General features: G+C 39.6%; 1 protein-coding gene across 3 annotated transcripts in view; it reads left to right on the top strand.

The window, feature by feature from the left end:
- The window catches only part of PTPA (protein phosphatase 2 phosphatase activator), a 42,665-nt gene that overhangs the window by 14,467 nt on the left and 13,076 nt on the right, over nucleotides 1–15,122 (top strand). For 2 of the 3 annotated variants that reach the window (XM_044663998.1, XM_044663996.1), the window contains 5 exons: nucleotides 5,148–5,273; nucleotides 6,847–6,964; nucleotides 9,059–9,158; nucleotides 10,006–10,130; nucleotides 11,179–11,279. In XM_044663998.1, coding sequence (XP_044519933.1) covers nucleotides 5,148–5,273; nucleotides 6,847–6,964; nucleotides 9,059–9,158; nucleotides 10,006–10,130; nucleotides 11,179–11,279 — 570 coding nt within the window. The remainder of the gene's footprint in view (nucleotides 1–5,147; nucleotides 5,274–6,846; nucleotides 6,965–9,058; nucleotides 9,159–10,005; nucleotides 10,131–11,178; nucleotides 11,280–15,122) is intronic. The other variant, XM_044663999.1, reaches the window with a different exon arrangement.

The following is a 15,122-nucleotide window of genomic DNA, read 5'->3' as shown; positions in this document are numbered from 1 at the left end:
TACTCTTATCTGATTGACTAATATGACCAGTTTTGGAGGGGATGTGGAAAAATTGGGATGCTAATGCATTGTTAATGGAGTTGTGAACTGATCCAACTATTCTGTAATTTGGAATTATACCCATAGGGTTATGAAGCTGTTCATACCCTTTGATCCAGTAATTCCTAGGTCTGTGTCCTAAATAGATTAAAAAAAAAAAAAAAAAAAGGAAACCTATGTACATAGGTTTCCTTTTTATATATTTTTTTTGTTTTGAGTTATATATATTTATATTGGGTTAATGCACATATTATAAATATTTATACATACATTAATATTTATAGCATCTTTTTTTTTAAACCCTTACCTTCCATCTTGGAGTCAATAGTGTGTATTGGCTCCAAGGCAGAAGAGTGGTAAGGGTAGGCAATGGGGGTCAAGCTGGGAAGTGCCTGAGGCCAGATTTGAACTTAGGACCTCCCGTCTCTAGGCCTGGTTCTCAATCCACTGAGCTACCCAGCTGCCCCCTATAGCATCTTTTTGTAGTGGGAAAAAAATTAGAAATTTAGGGGATACCTATTATTGGGGAATAACTGAACAAGTTATAGTATATGATTGTAATGGAATACTATTGTACTATAAGAAATGACCGGCAAGATGACTTAAAAAAATCTGGAAAGTCTTACATGAACTAATGCAAAGTGAAGAGAGCAGAATAAAGAGAACATTGTACAGAGTGATGATCAACTATGAATGACTTATGCCATTCTCAGCCATACAATGACCCAAGACAATTCTGAAGGACTTATGATGAAAAATACTATACAACAACAGAAAAAAAAAACCAAAGGAGTATGAATGCAGATTGAAGAATACTTTTTAATTAGCTTTGTTTTTATTTTCCTTTTTCTTTTGATCTTTGTTTTCTTTCACATGATTAATATAGAAATATGTTTTATATGACTATTGTGTATAACCTATATCAAATTGCTTGACTTCTCAATGAAGGAGTGAGAGGAGAGAGGAGAGTATTAGAACTCAAAATTTAAAAAAATGAATGTTAAAAATTGATTTTACATGTACTTGGAAATTAAAAAAATATTTTAAAAATCTTTAAAATGCTGTGTAAATGTGAGTTAATATTACTTGGGTTAAGGTCAGTGCTAGGGAAGAAATTAATTAAAGGGGAGCTTTGTAACTTGAGCAAATCCTTGATTGCTTTCCAACTTAGATTGTTGTTGAGATGCTCCTTAGATGCTTTTGTGTACATTTTTTTTTTATCTCCAGTGTTCTTTTTGATTGAGACCATTCTAGGGGTAGGGAGGCAGAGGGGATTTGCTCATGCTGGAGAGGTATGGGAGCAACTCCAAATAGCTGGCAAAAACAGTAGGCACTGTAGCTCACTTTGAACTAAGGGCAAACAGTTGGGTGGGTTTACTACCTGCCTAGAGCTATGGAGTAGAGTGATTCAGCAGCTGCTTTCTCTTCCCTCATCTCTCTGTACTTGCCCCCATCAAAGGTAGATGCATTTTGGTACTGAGCAAAATTGGCAAAATGCTCTTGGGAGAATGAAAGCAGGAACTGTTCTTATGGGGGGGAGGGCCCTTGACTTGTGTTAATTCAGCTTTTCAGCTGGATCCATTTTCTCTGCCTCTAACCAAACAATAGGCAGTTTGCTCCTTTCAGAGAGATTTCCACAGAAAAGATGGTGGGGGCCTTTTAATTATTCATTGGTTTAGCTGAGCCAGCAATCTCTAGCCAGCCACCTGTATGCTCTTCCTTAATCCCTTTCAGTTATGCTCTGAAGTCCAGAGGCCTAGAGAAAATCCAGGTTTTGTTAGGTCTTTTTCAGCTTGTAATAGCTGCTCTACTTTGTGCTATGGGAATTACATGGGGGCAAGTTAAGTCTATTCTCAGACCTTTTTGAATAGCCTGCTTCTCTATATATTGAGTTCCAAGTAGCAACTTTTTGAGTCCTTCCTTTGGAGGTATAGAGGTAAATTTCCTGTATTTCAGAGGTTCCACATTTCTTTTGTCTGCAAAGGCAGGTTAAAGCAGGAAGCATTATTTCTTAAATTCAACAGGGAGAAAGTCTAGGCCAGTGATGGTGAACCTCTGGCACATATGTCAAAGATGGCATGCAGAGTGCTCTCTGTGGGCATGCACATTGCCCCCACAAGCAGAGTTTATTACTAGAAAGGCAGAAGAACTCAGGTGGAGCTTCTCCCCTCCTCTTCTCCACCAGGTCTGATGACATTTTTTTCACATCACCTGCCCAGCAGCTCAATGGGAATGCATATTCCCCTCCCTTCCCCCTCTCCACCCAGGCTGATGTCATTCCTCATTTCACCTTGTCCCTCCATTCAGCAGCTCAATGGGAGTGTTTTCTTCTTCCCCTGTATGGGGTGGGACATGGCACTTGGTCTCTAAAAGGTTCCCCATCACTGTTCTATGGTATTGAAGCATATACTCTGTTTGTTGACTCATCTCTCATGCCAGGGATTCTAAAGAAACACATTTAGCTAAGGATATTCCTGCTTATATATACAAGTTTCCTAAAAATTCTCTGTCCTTGATTCTCTGTCCTTCCAATTGAAAACCCATTCTTTATCTCTGGGGCTACCTAAGTTTAGGTATTGCCCACATCTTTGTATATTTTGATCAGCTAGCTTTAGCTTGATTATTTAATCCATCTAGTCTACTCCTATTTCTCTTTGTCTGACATCTAACCCTATCCACTTTCTTCAGTTCATGATTGAGGCCTGATAGCTTTTTGCAACTTTCTTGATGACAGAATTATTTGTGTACAAATATTGTTTGTCCATATATAGAGACTTTCCCTAGCCCTATGATTATGGATCTTTTCTTACCAGTCTCCTTATCTCTCTTTCCCTGTAGGTTCAGCTTGAAAACTCAAAGTTTTTGCTTTTTTTAATGGCTCAGGATAATCAGAAAGTCTCTCTTTCTGTTTTACAGTATCTGAGGTGAAGAATTTGCTCTCTAGATAGTCCCCCCCCCCTCCAGTGTAGAAGGGGAAGAATATTCTCTTGCTGCCTCTATAAAGGACCTTTTTCCCCCTTCTATTTAATCTTTAAAAAACAAACAAAAAACCCTTACCTTTCACCTTAGAATCCATACTGTATATTGGTTCCAAAGCAGAAGAGCAAGCAGTAAGGGCTAGGCAATGGGGTTTAAGTGACTTGCTCAGGGTCGCATGGCTAGGAAGTGTCTGAGGCCAGATTTGAACCTAGAACCTCTTGTCTCTAGGCCTGGCTTCCAATCTACTGAGCCACCTAGGAGCTCCTCTCATTTAGTCTTGAGGCTTGAATTTCAGGTTCTAGTTTTTCCTTTATTCAGTAGCTAAAGGAATCAGGTACTGCTGTAGAGATCAGAAGAAACTCTTGAGCTTCAGTCCTCTCCTTACTACAGACCCTTGATAACTATTCTTTATTATAATAGTTTAGGAAAAAAGGGAGATGGAGGTTACTTTCTAAATGGACTTCTGGTTGCAATTAAGGGTTGGTGATTATTTTGAACTCAATATGGCATGGTAGATTCTAATAGAAACCAGTTATTATCTATATTTATATTTATTATTTTGTTGAGGTCTTTCATTTTAACATCACATTTTTTTTAGCAAAAAAATTTTTTTCCATGTTTCCATGATTCATGCTCTTACTCTTTCCCCCCCAACACTGGTCCTTCCCCTCCCCCCCCCAGCCGATGTACATTTCCATACTGGTTTCTTCATGTGTCATTCATCAAGATCTATTTCCATATTATTGATAGTTGTACTAGGGTGGTCGTTTAGAGTCTACATCCCAAATCATGTCTGCATCAACCCATATTTAACATCACATTCTTCTCAAAACCACCTTTGTTGAATCCTTGTTTTGAATAAAGAAAAATAATTAAGCAAAATTAATAAAGGGATTAAGTCTGAATAACTCATGAAACATTCTGCACCTGTAGTTCCTCACATCTCTACTAAGAGTAGGGAGATCTTTGTCATCATTATCAACACTGGACATTATAATTAATCAGTTTTATTGAGTTAGTGTTTTCCTTTACATTATTGTAGACATTTTATATATCTTCTCAGATTGTATATATCTTTTCATAATTCTGTTTATTTTACTTTGTATTGGTTCATACAAATCTCCCTCATGTTTCTCAGAATTATTTGTTATTTGTTATGGTACAGTACTGTTCCATTCTATTCATATAGCATGATTTGTTTAGTGGTATTGACTTTTCCTTTCAGTATTTTGCTACCAGGTGATGTCAATGCATCATCAGATCTTAGATTTAGTACTGGAAGGACTGCTTGAGGCTATCAAAGCTCAACCGTCTCATTTTACAGAGGAGAAAATAGAGAGGTAAAATGATTTGCCTATGGTCACACATTTAGTAAGTTTCTGAGGAGGGATTTGACTTCAGGTCTTCTTGATTCCAAGTCCTAGGCCCTGTCTACAACACCAAGCTGCCTTTCCTCATCTATCTAATGCTGAATACTGTGTGTAGAAGGTGTTTAAGATGTGATGAATGAATGGGCTCTTAGAGGTAATAGAGTTCATATTCTCACATTTTCCTTTGAGGACAGGACACCCAACAAGGGAAGTTGAGGTTTGGATCTAGGCTCTTTGACTCTAAATTCAGTGTTCTGTTATACAACACTGAAAGTCCTGCATGTATGCATAAGGCTGTGCTCTTAAGATAATAAAATTCAGTCAATTTGTGATTAGAGTCCTGGAGTCCTGATTTGTTTCTTAAGGCTTTAAAAACAAAGCCCCCCAGACCTAGTAGGGCTTGCTTGGAGACATTCTTCTTTATATTCTCTTGTTCTCAGAACCAAAATACTGCTTCTTTTCAAAGTTTTTCATTTCTGGAATATAGCAAACTTCATGAATGCTGCCCTTCACAGTTACATTATATTATCTGATTAAAGTATTAGGATTATATTTGTCTGATAAAAAGAATCTGGTAGGGTGATTTCTTTTTTAATTTTTGAGAATAATTTGTAGTATTGGTACTAATTGCTTTTTAAAAGTTTGATAGAATTCCCCTGTGAATCCATCAGGATTATGAGTTTTTTTTTCTTTAGTGATTCCTTCACAGCTAATTCTATTGCTTATTGTATTCCATTCTTTCTGTCTTGCCTCATACAGCCAATTAATAAGCTTGTTGCACTCCTCAATACATTAGACAGATGGATTGATGAGACCCCTCCTATGGATCAGCCCTCCAGATTTGGGAACAAAGCCTTCAGGACTTGGTATGCTAAACTTGACCAGGTAAGCATTTCATATGTACCAGGCTAAACAGGAGTGGTTGACATAAACTAGTACTGAGACCTGTCAGCAAGCAAAGTGTTCTGGGAATTGTCAAGGGTGAAAAAGGGTATTCCTAGATATTGGGTAAAGCCTTAAACTAGGGTAATTGTGGGAGGCCAATAAGAGAAACAGAGTCTCAAATAGATATTTTTATCTGGACCCCATCAAAAGGTCAACGCAGTCAGGCAGAACCGTGTGTTAACCCTTCTGCTCTACAAGTTAGAGCAAGACAGGGTGGGCTATCTAAGATAAAAATCTGAGATTCCTCTTTTGACTCCTTTTCTGATCCACACCTTTTCTTATTGGAAAAACATTATAGTCTTATTGGAAAGCTTTAAGTTCTTAGCAAGCTAGCAGTCAAGAGGTTAACATTCTTTCCCTTGGTCAGAAATGCAACCGCTTGGTCTCAAAAGCTGTTTCAGACAGCCAAGGTCAAAAAACCTCCTCCAGCAGGGGCCTTCCGCCCCTGAGAAAAGTATTCCCAGACTTAGCTTACTGATAATGAGGTGGCTACAATCCAACCTTGTATTTTATCTTCACCTTGAAGCTACTGAAGCTTCTTTGTATTGTCTAAGTTGTAATGGCAATTTCTGCGCAGCTGTAAAACTTTCTCTGTGCTTTTGGGTGAAAGGGAGCTTTAATTTCATATATAATAAACTTGTGACTCCATGGTACTTGGAGTGACTATGAGCTAACCAGCTGTTGTTCTCAGTCTGTTTTGTTCTTTATCATCCGACATCCACCTTAGGCCACTCAGAAAATCCCTGGTTTATAGAGCTGGCTCTCTATAGGTAATCATAATGAAAATTTTTAATTTTCAGAAATAGAATGTGCTTTTTGGTGGCCTCAAATTCTTCCTACATATCAAAAAAAGTATTAAGTACTTCCCATATGCTGAATATTTGCCAATTGAAAGAAAGGCATTTTAGGCTTAGGGGTATTACATGAGTAAAAATATAGAAGTTTTGGGAGTATTTAGTGTATTTAGGAGTAGAGTAAGTTCATTTTGGGTGGGACATATAAGGCATGAAAGTATAAGAGGACTGGAAAGGTTGAGTGCTACCGGATTTTATAGAGCCTTGAAAACTAGGCAAAGAAGTTTGCACTTTAATCAGAAAGTAGGATCTTTTACCCTCTGGAGTAAGGGAGTAGAGGCCTTATAGCAGATTTCTTACCTTCCCCTAAGAAAGGACAGAAGTTCCTTTTCCACTTGTCCTTTTGTCTACTGTTTTAGGTCATGTGTTGACCTAACTGAGTCAGTTCTTAATACATCACTGAGGATTCCTTTTCTATGCTGTTTCCACAGCTTCTCTCCTTTGGACTCAGGAGAGGCTGTCATTTATAATGGCCAGGCTAGGAAGTATGAGGCTGAGGTGTAGAGGCTAGCTTCCTACTTGGGAGGCAGGTGGGATTAATGGTGGATGCTTTTTTCCTCTTTACCCTCTCGACTTTTTTTACTTTCATGTTTCTCAGCTGCTGCTCATTCTGAATGCTAAGCAATCTGGTACTAATTCTCTTTATCTTGTTTTATCAGGAAGCAGAAAACCTAGTGGCTACAGTGATCCCTAGCCATTTGGCAGCTGCTGTACCTGAGGTGGCCCTTTACCTAAAGGAATCAGTGGGAAACTCTACCCGAATTGATTATGGCACAGGTAATTTACTCTTGCCTGGGACTTGTAATCTTAAGGGCCTTGGATGGTGGGAGGTAGTGATTATTTGGCTTCATCTTTGCCCTTCCTAGGGTTGCTTTTTTACCCTGTTCTTGGCTGCATCACTGCCATCTCAGATAAACTGGGGTCCCAGCTTATGTCTGTGAAGTGCAGCATTCCTTAAGTTTGTTATATTCCAGAAATCAAAAGCTTTGGAGAGGAACAGTGTTTTGGGTCTTAATATAACACATAGCTGATGTGGTGTTAGTTCGGTCCACCAGGGGGAAGTGTTGCCCAAAATATGAGTCCCTGAATAGTTACTTTGTTTTTCTGTTCATCCTTCAAGATGGATCTATTACTCTTACTGTGTGCTGCTTGTGTTTCTTCTCCTCAGCATCTTCAGGCAGCATCCTGGAGAGCTCTGCAGAGCATCTTAAAGGGCTGGTCTGTTCTTGGGGCTTGCTCTGGGTATCTTTGCATTTTGACAAATGCTTCCCCTGAGGTCTACTGTCTTCTTGACTGACATCATTGGGTTCCTTTTGGGGCTTCCAGGCTGATTTTGACATGAAGAAGGTGTGTTTGGTCACCTTAAAAAAAAAAATAGGTTCAAATCCGGCCTCAGACACTTCCCAGCTGTGTGACCCTGGGCAAGTCACTTGACCCCCATTGCCCACCCTTACCACTCTTCCACCTATGAGACAATACACAGAAGTTAAGGGTATAAAATTAAAAAAAAATATATAAAAAAAAAAAAGTTTTTTCATACCAGGTGCCCATGTACCTGGGGAGACTTGGAAGAAATGGACTTGTCTTTCTCCTCCATCCTGAAGCTCCTTGTGGTAGCTCAGGCCTCTAGCTTTGACTGGTACCTAGGTTTTTAAAGCAAGAACCTGAGAAAATCCAAGTAAGGCCTTGGGCTCCTGAGTACATTTTGTCTTGGCTTGTTCCTCAGATTGGGGTTGGGGTGATACTTAGTATTTGCTTTGAGTTGTACATTTGGGAGGATTTGACTAAGACCAAAAATGAAAGACTCCAGGTAAACAAGATGGCAGTTCATTTTAAGACTTTGGTTTTTGATTATTGCTGTGGTTAGTAGCTGGCTGGTTGAGACTTGACTAGTTTGAATCCAATGCTTCTGAATTATGATATTTATTGAGGACTTAAAATATGTTAGATCCTAAAAATCCTTTATTCCACTAATAATAACAGCTTATATAATATTCTACTACTACTAATAATAATTTATATAAGGCCTACTCTGTGCCAGGCATCATGCTAAATACTTTCATTTGATCCTCATAGTGTCTCTGGGAAAGTAGGTGCTATAGCGAGGCTAACAGATAATGGTTTGTCCAGAGTCACACAGCCAGTAAGTGTCTAAGGCTGCATTTGAACATAGGTCTTCTTGACTCCAGGCTCAGTGTTTTATCCATTGTACTACCCAACTGCCTAAAAAACAAAGTGGAAAATCTTGGTGTGTGTGCAGAGATATCAGTAATAAGAAGGAACCTTAATATAGTGATTGGGATTGAACCCATATAGGTAAAGTCCTAGCAATTAGTAGTTGATTTTGATCTGGTCAGCCCAACCTAATATGGTGGGGAGTGGGGAGGATGATGTCCTTAAAATATTTGATCCAGTATAATTTATAAATTTCAGATAATATATACTTCTATCTTAAAAAGCACATTTAGGAATAGGTTTACAGGGGCACCTAGATGGCTCAGTAGAATAAGAGCCAGACCTGGAGTTGGGAGCACCTGAGTTCAAATGAGGCCTCAGATACTTCCTAGCTCTCTGACCCTGGGCAGGTCACTTAACCCAAATTGCCTAGCCCTGACCATCTCTTAAGACATAAGGTAAGAGTTTCAAAACAAAGGAATAAATTTATAATACTGGAAGACCTAGAAAAATCTTAATCCATTTTGTAGAGAAGTCTATATGAGCTCTCATTTATAACTCAGTATATGCTTTTTAGAGAAAGATTACGGTTTCTTAAGTTTTTGGGGACAGTCTAGGAGAGCAAGAAGAAATCCCTTTTCTCTTCCATGGAATCTGTGGTCTCTTTCAGCCTATGTTTTTTTTTTTCTCTTCCAGGTCATGAAGCAGCCTTTGCTGCCTTCCTTTGCTGTCTCTGCAAGATTGGGGTCCTCCGGGTAGATGACCAAATAGCCATTGTTTTCAAAGTATTTAACCGGTAAGGGAAAGGAGGGCCTGGGCCTGGTGGGAGTGGAGTTTATTTCCTTGCTATTGTCATGGTGGAACTCAGAAATAAAAAGCTAGGGAGCTCAACAAAGCAGTCTGATTACTGTGTTATTCTTCTTTCTCACACTCTCCATACTTTTTCTAGATTGCTTTTCTAGTTTTCTCTTTTCTCCAAATTTCATTCTGCTGATATAGTTTAGTTATCTCTCAGGTGAACAGATGTCAAAGAAAGGCTGAAAGAATTCTTTGCCAATGATCTCTTGCCACCTAGAGTTTGCAGTATTTTAGCAAGCTTGAACCGTGGGCCTCAGTTGTTTTATTCCAAATGTTAATGTCATAGATTCTCTGGCCCACTGGGAAGTATTCACAGTGCTGAGCAGTTTGAGAATGGCATTCTCTCCAGTTTAGAAGGTAAGGCACTTCTCAGAAACACCAAAGATTGATGAAGCTGATGAGTATGTAATATTTTGAGGGAATGGGAGTAGGGAATAAAATTATCAGCTTTGAAGATGGCAAGGTAATATGGTATTTTGAGCCAGGACGGATCTCTAGAGACTGGTTTAACCTTTTCATTCTATAGATGAGGGAACTGAGATTCAGAGAGTTTGACTTGCCCAAGGTCATATAGGAAGTCAGTGGCAGAGCCAGGATTAAGGCTTAGGCTTCCTGACCTGAGGTACAGGCTCCTTTCCAATATCATGAATTTATATGAAGACAGACTTTAAAAATCAAAATAGGAACTACTTCTCCTAAACTATCACTTTCACCATGTCTTTGTTCTCTGGTATAGAAGGGTTGAGAATCTGTTTTGTACTTTTTTCCTGTCTTCCCTACCTCAGGTACCTTGAGGTTATGAGGAAACTTCAGAAAACCTACAGGATGGAGCCAGCTGGAAGCCAAGGAGTATGGGGTCTAGATGACTTCCAGTTTTTGCCCTTCATCTGGGGCAGTTCTCAGCTTATAGGTACCAAAGAAGATGCTTCTTCCCTCTGTCTCAGGGTGTCCTTCTATCTTCCTGTATTCTCCCTCCTTTCTTTTTTCCCCTTTTACCTCCTGTCCAGAGCCCAGCATCTGGCAGCTAGTGACAGCTTGTGAACCAGGGCATTAAACCAGCTATTGACTGAGGCTGTTTGTTGTTGACCTTCTGCTGTGAGCCAGTGTGCTGATGCTGTGGGAGGAGGAGGTAGAGTGCTGCAGAGATAATGAAAAGTGACAAGGACTGGAGTAGAAAAGCTTCTTGCCTAGTGCTTAATGGGTTGATGTGAAATTCAGACCCCATCTCCCAGTAGCAGCTGTGATGTTTTTATATTTAAAATGAGGGATACTCTTGGCTTAGTGACCAATAAGATCTAATGTCACTATGTAAAACCCATCAGAAAAATAAGTTGTTTCCCCTTCCCCTAACCCCATAAACAAACAGGACTCCTTTTCCACTTAGTACAAGCTAGCTTGTTAGATCCATGTCAAACCCAAGGGTAGGCATACTTTGGCTCCCAACTTCTCAGTCATCTGATCTTGACCCAAGAATTTGAAGAAAGGGGCAGGGTTGCTTTATTTTCTGTTTTTCTTGGAGTGAATCAACTGCAAATTATGTGTCTAGACCAGCCACTTGACCACTCCATTTGTCTCAATAGGCAGGTAGATGATAAAGTGTATTAGAGCACTGGACTTGGAGTCAGAAAGACCTGAGTTCAAATCCAGCCTCAAATTCTTATTAGCCATGTGACTCTGAGCAAGTCACTTAACCTCTGCCTCAGTTTCCTCATCTGTAAAAATGGGAATAATAATAGCATCTACTTTCCAGGGCTGTCATGAGGATAAAATGAGATAATATGCATAAAACACTTTGCAAACCTTAAAGCACTATATAAAAGCTAGCTATGATTATAATTACTATTGTTCATAGCTGGAGTTGGATTGTAGAAGTAGGTACAGTGTATGACTGGAACTGAGAAGGAGAATGTAGTTTCAAGGACCAGTTTCTTCACTATGAGGTTTTCTACCTTTCTTAGAACACCCATACCTGGAGCCTAGGCACTTTGTGGATGAGAAGGCAGTGAATGAGAATCACAAGGACTACATGTTCCTGGAGTGCATCCTATTTATTACTGAGGTGAGGAGGATTGTGGTTTTCCTTTTGGGGGTAGAGAGAATGTATATAGATGGCGTAATCCCGTTTTAGAGTCCCTATGCCTGCTGTTCCTTCTTGTGAAACGTGACCCTTTCAGAAATGAGGAGAGATATATCTGATCTGGGGACCCATGGTATCTGGAAAGAAATAGTAAATGAAAGTATTTTATGGAGAAAGAAAGCAAGAGATCCATTTCCAGCTTCCCCTTCAGTTATCATGCAATGACTTTATATTGAGTATTTAACAAAATATATACTTAGTGAGGGCCCTTTCTTCTAGGAATTTCCATTCTCATTTTAAGTCCACAATTTTTTATGCTGTTACTATTAGTTTTGAATCTTTCTCCTCTTCAAAAAAAAAATAAATAAAAAGGCAAAGGCAGGCTGCACCAAGACATATGAACTGCTTATACACATGTATTCCTAGAAGCCCTGGGTACTCTAATAAATGCCTTCTAGCTTTGGGCCCATGTTCTTGCTACATTGACAGAATTGTACACATTGTCTCAGCTTTTTAGCAAGGGACATTGATTGATCTGTAACAAAAAGTTGCTCTCTGGTAGTCATTAAATTCTAGCCTCTTCAGAAATCGAAGGCTAAAGAAGAAACTTTTTTTTCCCCAAACCAGCAAGTAGAATTTGTAGTTGGCAGCTGTTTGGCCAATTCTTCATTCCTAGAGATCTTCTTTCAGCATTGTAATGGGACCAAGGTCTTTGAGGATGGAGAGACACATATGAGAGGACTTAGGAACCTTCTGGCTTGCTGCTTTAAGAGACTGTCATGTGTTTTTGCTTGCATTTAACATAGAATGAGAATGTCTGTAAAATTAGAAAATCGAAAATGAGAAGAGCTAGGGTAGGAGAATTCAGTTTTGTCATGTAGAAAGATTTTTCTCTTTGGTGAGTAAAACTTAACTGGCATAGCTAAGTGGTACAGTGGATAAAGTGCCAGGCCTAGAGTCCTGAGGTCAAATCTGGACCGAGACTCTTACTGGCCATGTTACCCTGAGCAAGTCACTTAACCTCATTTGCCTCAGTTTCCTCATTTATAAAATTAGTTTAGTTGGAAAAGAAATTGGCAAACCACTTCATTGCTTTTGCCAAGAAAACCCTAAATAGGATCACTAAAGTTCCAACATGATTAAAATGGCTGAACAACAACAATAACTTAAGCGGTTTAGTAGATGTTTTAGCTCTCCCTGGTAACTCCCTGTTTAGCTTTTTCTGGATCTAGATAAAACTGGGGTTAGTCTCATGGCATACATTGAGATTTGTGTAGTGTTCATATTTCTGATACTCTTAGTAGCTTTTCCTGAAATTTGAGTTGTCCAGTTCCTGCAACAAAAAGGAAGCTTTGGCAGCCACTAGGTGGCAATGAAGGCATATTGAACACTTAGGATCTGGTGAAATGGAAAAGGGTGGGAGTTGATGTATAAAAGGAGAGGGGAGGGTTAAAAGTTTCTCCTTAATTTATGCCTCTTTCTAGCTCTCTTTCTCTACTTTTTTTTTTTTTTTTTTGCCTTAGTCTTCTTATTGCCTACTACAAAACAATATTAATAGTTGAACATTAGGGGTTACTAAGCAAGTGCCTAATGCTGGTAAAGATGAATTTTGATTTCCACAGTTGCACAGAAATATATGAATGTGACCTGCAGTGTTGTATTCCTGGTAGTTTCCCTTTGGTACTCTAATTTATACATTTGCTGCCTCCCTTCTCCTTATAGCTCTACCGGCTCCACTTCCCCCATTAGCTCTGCACTATTGTATAAATGTTGAATGACCAAATCTTATTCACTGCAATAAAAAAGGAACACATATAATACCTGAGGAGGAAGAGCAATTTAGTGCGAAGGCTGAGAGGCTTCAATATTACACCTGGAGATGAATCCAGGTCTTAGTCAAGAGCTTGAGGCATTTGGATAAGTCCAGTATTTTGAATTCATATAACTTGGTGGGGTTAAAAAACACACTCACAAGCAAAAAACCCTTAGAGAATTAGTTAGAAATGGACTTCCCTCCAGAATCCCCCTAGAGAGAGAATCTTATACCCTGAGTGCTCTTAGAGGAGAAATCTCAATTCTTTGGTGAACCTGTGTCTCCTAGATGTTGGAGACTAAGCTCTAGGAAGCCTGTTGCCCTGGGAAATGTAGTCCTGGTGCCTTTAAGAGCCCAGGGCAGTCAGGAAAAGAATTTCAGTTTCAATCTGGCTTCTAAATTTGGAGTTTTGGGAAGGGAGGGATCAGATTTCAGCTGGAAGGGAAGGAGCTGACAGGAAGGCACTGCACAGAGCCTTCCCTCCCTCTTCCCCTCCCCCTACCTCAGTCCCCCCCCCTTCCCCTCCCCCCCAGTTACTGACAGAGGAACCATTTACAAAAGGCTGATTCTCTTGGGAGCAGAGAGGCAGGAACGCAGCGTCTGTGAGTAATTTCCTGCTCAATATGGCTGCTCTGACTCACTCGATTCCCCTGGGGTCACTGCGGGACTGCAGCTTGCTTGCTTGCTCTAGTGCGCTCTCTCTCTTCTCCCTTTGTGGCTAGAATGAGCTAATTTTTTTCTTCTCACCCCTTTTCCTTCTTTTCTCTTCCCCTCTGCTTTCCCAAATAATTATAACTCTCCTTGCAGTGACCCAGCAATGGCCAAACCCCCTTAGAAATAGGCCAGTTCCCACCATACTGTTCTTTGGTACTATTCTTGTTCTCTATTTCCTTTTCAGCCTTTGTGGAGAGGGGATTTTGATTCAATGAGAACATAACCAAATCCTATCCCAGCAGACCAAAGAGGCCTTCATGGGAATATTTCACTAGGATAGAGTGTCCTAGGTTGTGAGAGAGGCACTACAGAATTAGTTGCAGAGCTTTAATTTCTAACCGCACCACTTTCATTTGGGAGTATATACTTTCACTGGGTTGGTTCCCAGAAGCCCATGGTATATGGAATTTAACTTGCTACACAGAACAAATTCATTGGGTTCCAAAGTATTTCCCCATTCAACTAGTTTCAACAAGTATTTAAACTATTAACCTCTTTCTTAGGAACACTGCTTGTACTCACCACTGTGGGTTAACTAGGTGGCCCTGTGGATTAAGCACTGGATTTAGAGTCCAGAAGACCCGAGTTCAAGTTTGGCCCTCCGGATTAGGTATATGTCCGGGCAAATTATTTAACTCCTGTTGAATCATATTTATGAAGCACTTTGAAATCCTTGAAGTGATGTACAAATGCTAGTTATCATCGTCATCATCAATTCAAAACAATAACATGACCTTGTTGCTCCCCTCCCTTTCCAAGGCAAGTTGAGGGGATGACATGTATAAATCAATTAACAATCAATCCAAGGCATTATATGATTGCCAAAACAAATACTAGAGATAATAAATGCTACAAGACACAAAAAGGGGAGGAGGAACACTCCATGGAGCTTATGGAATGTAAGGTGGACCTTGAAGGTTGAATACAATTTGGACTGATAGAAAAGAGTAGAAAGGATATTCTAGGCTAGGGAAAGCAGCACAAATAAAGCCACAGGTGGAAGCAGGGCCTTTGTTTTGGTATTGCCTCCTGTGCTTCCCTTGGAGTTGAAGAGTTGAATGTTCTGGAATTGGAGGGCTGCTTCCTAGTGAGTGCAGTGATTAGCAGTCATAGTCATTGAACTTTTATCTCTAGCATCTTTGAGGTCCTAATGTTTTGTGCCTGTCCCACTGGATGTGAAAGGTTTCACTGGTAGGAAGCTGCTTTTCTTGATTGAAATATTTTTTATCTATTTATTCATTCATTTACTTATTTATTTATTTATTTATTTATTTATTTATTTATTTATTTATTTATTT

This window comes from Gracilinanus agilis, chromosome 2, assembly GCF_016433145.1.
Source record: "Gracilinanus agilis isolate LMUSP501 chromosome 2, AgileGrace, whole genome shotgun sequence".
Lineage (NCBI taxonomy): Eukaryota > Metazoa > Chordata > Mammalia > Didelphimorphia > Didelphidae > Gracilinanus > Gracilinanus agilis.
Note: the sequence above shows the minus strand (reverse complement) of the source record. Positions and strands in the feature narration are given on the sequence as shown.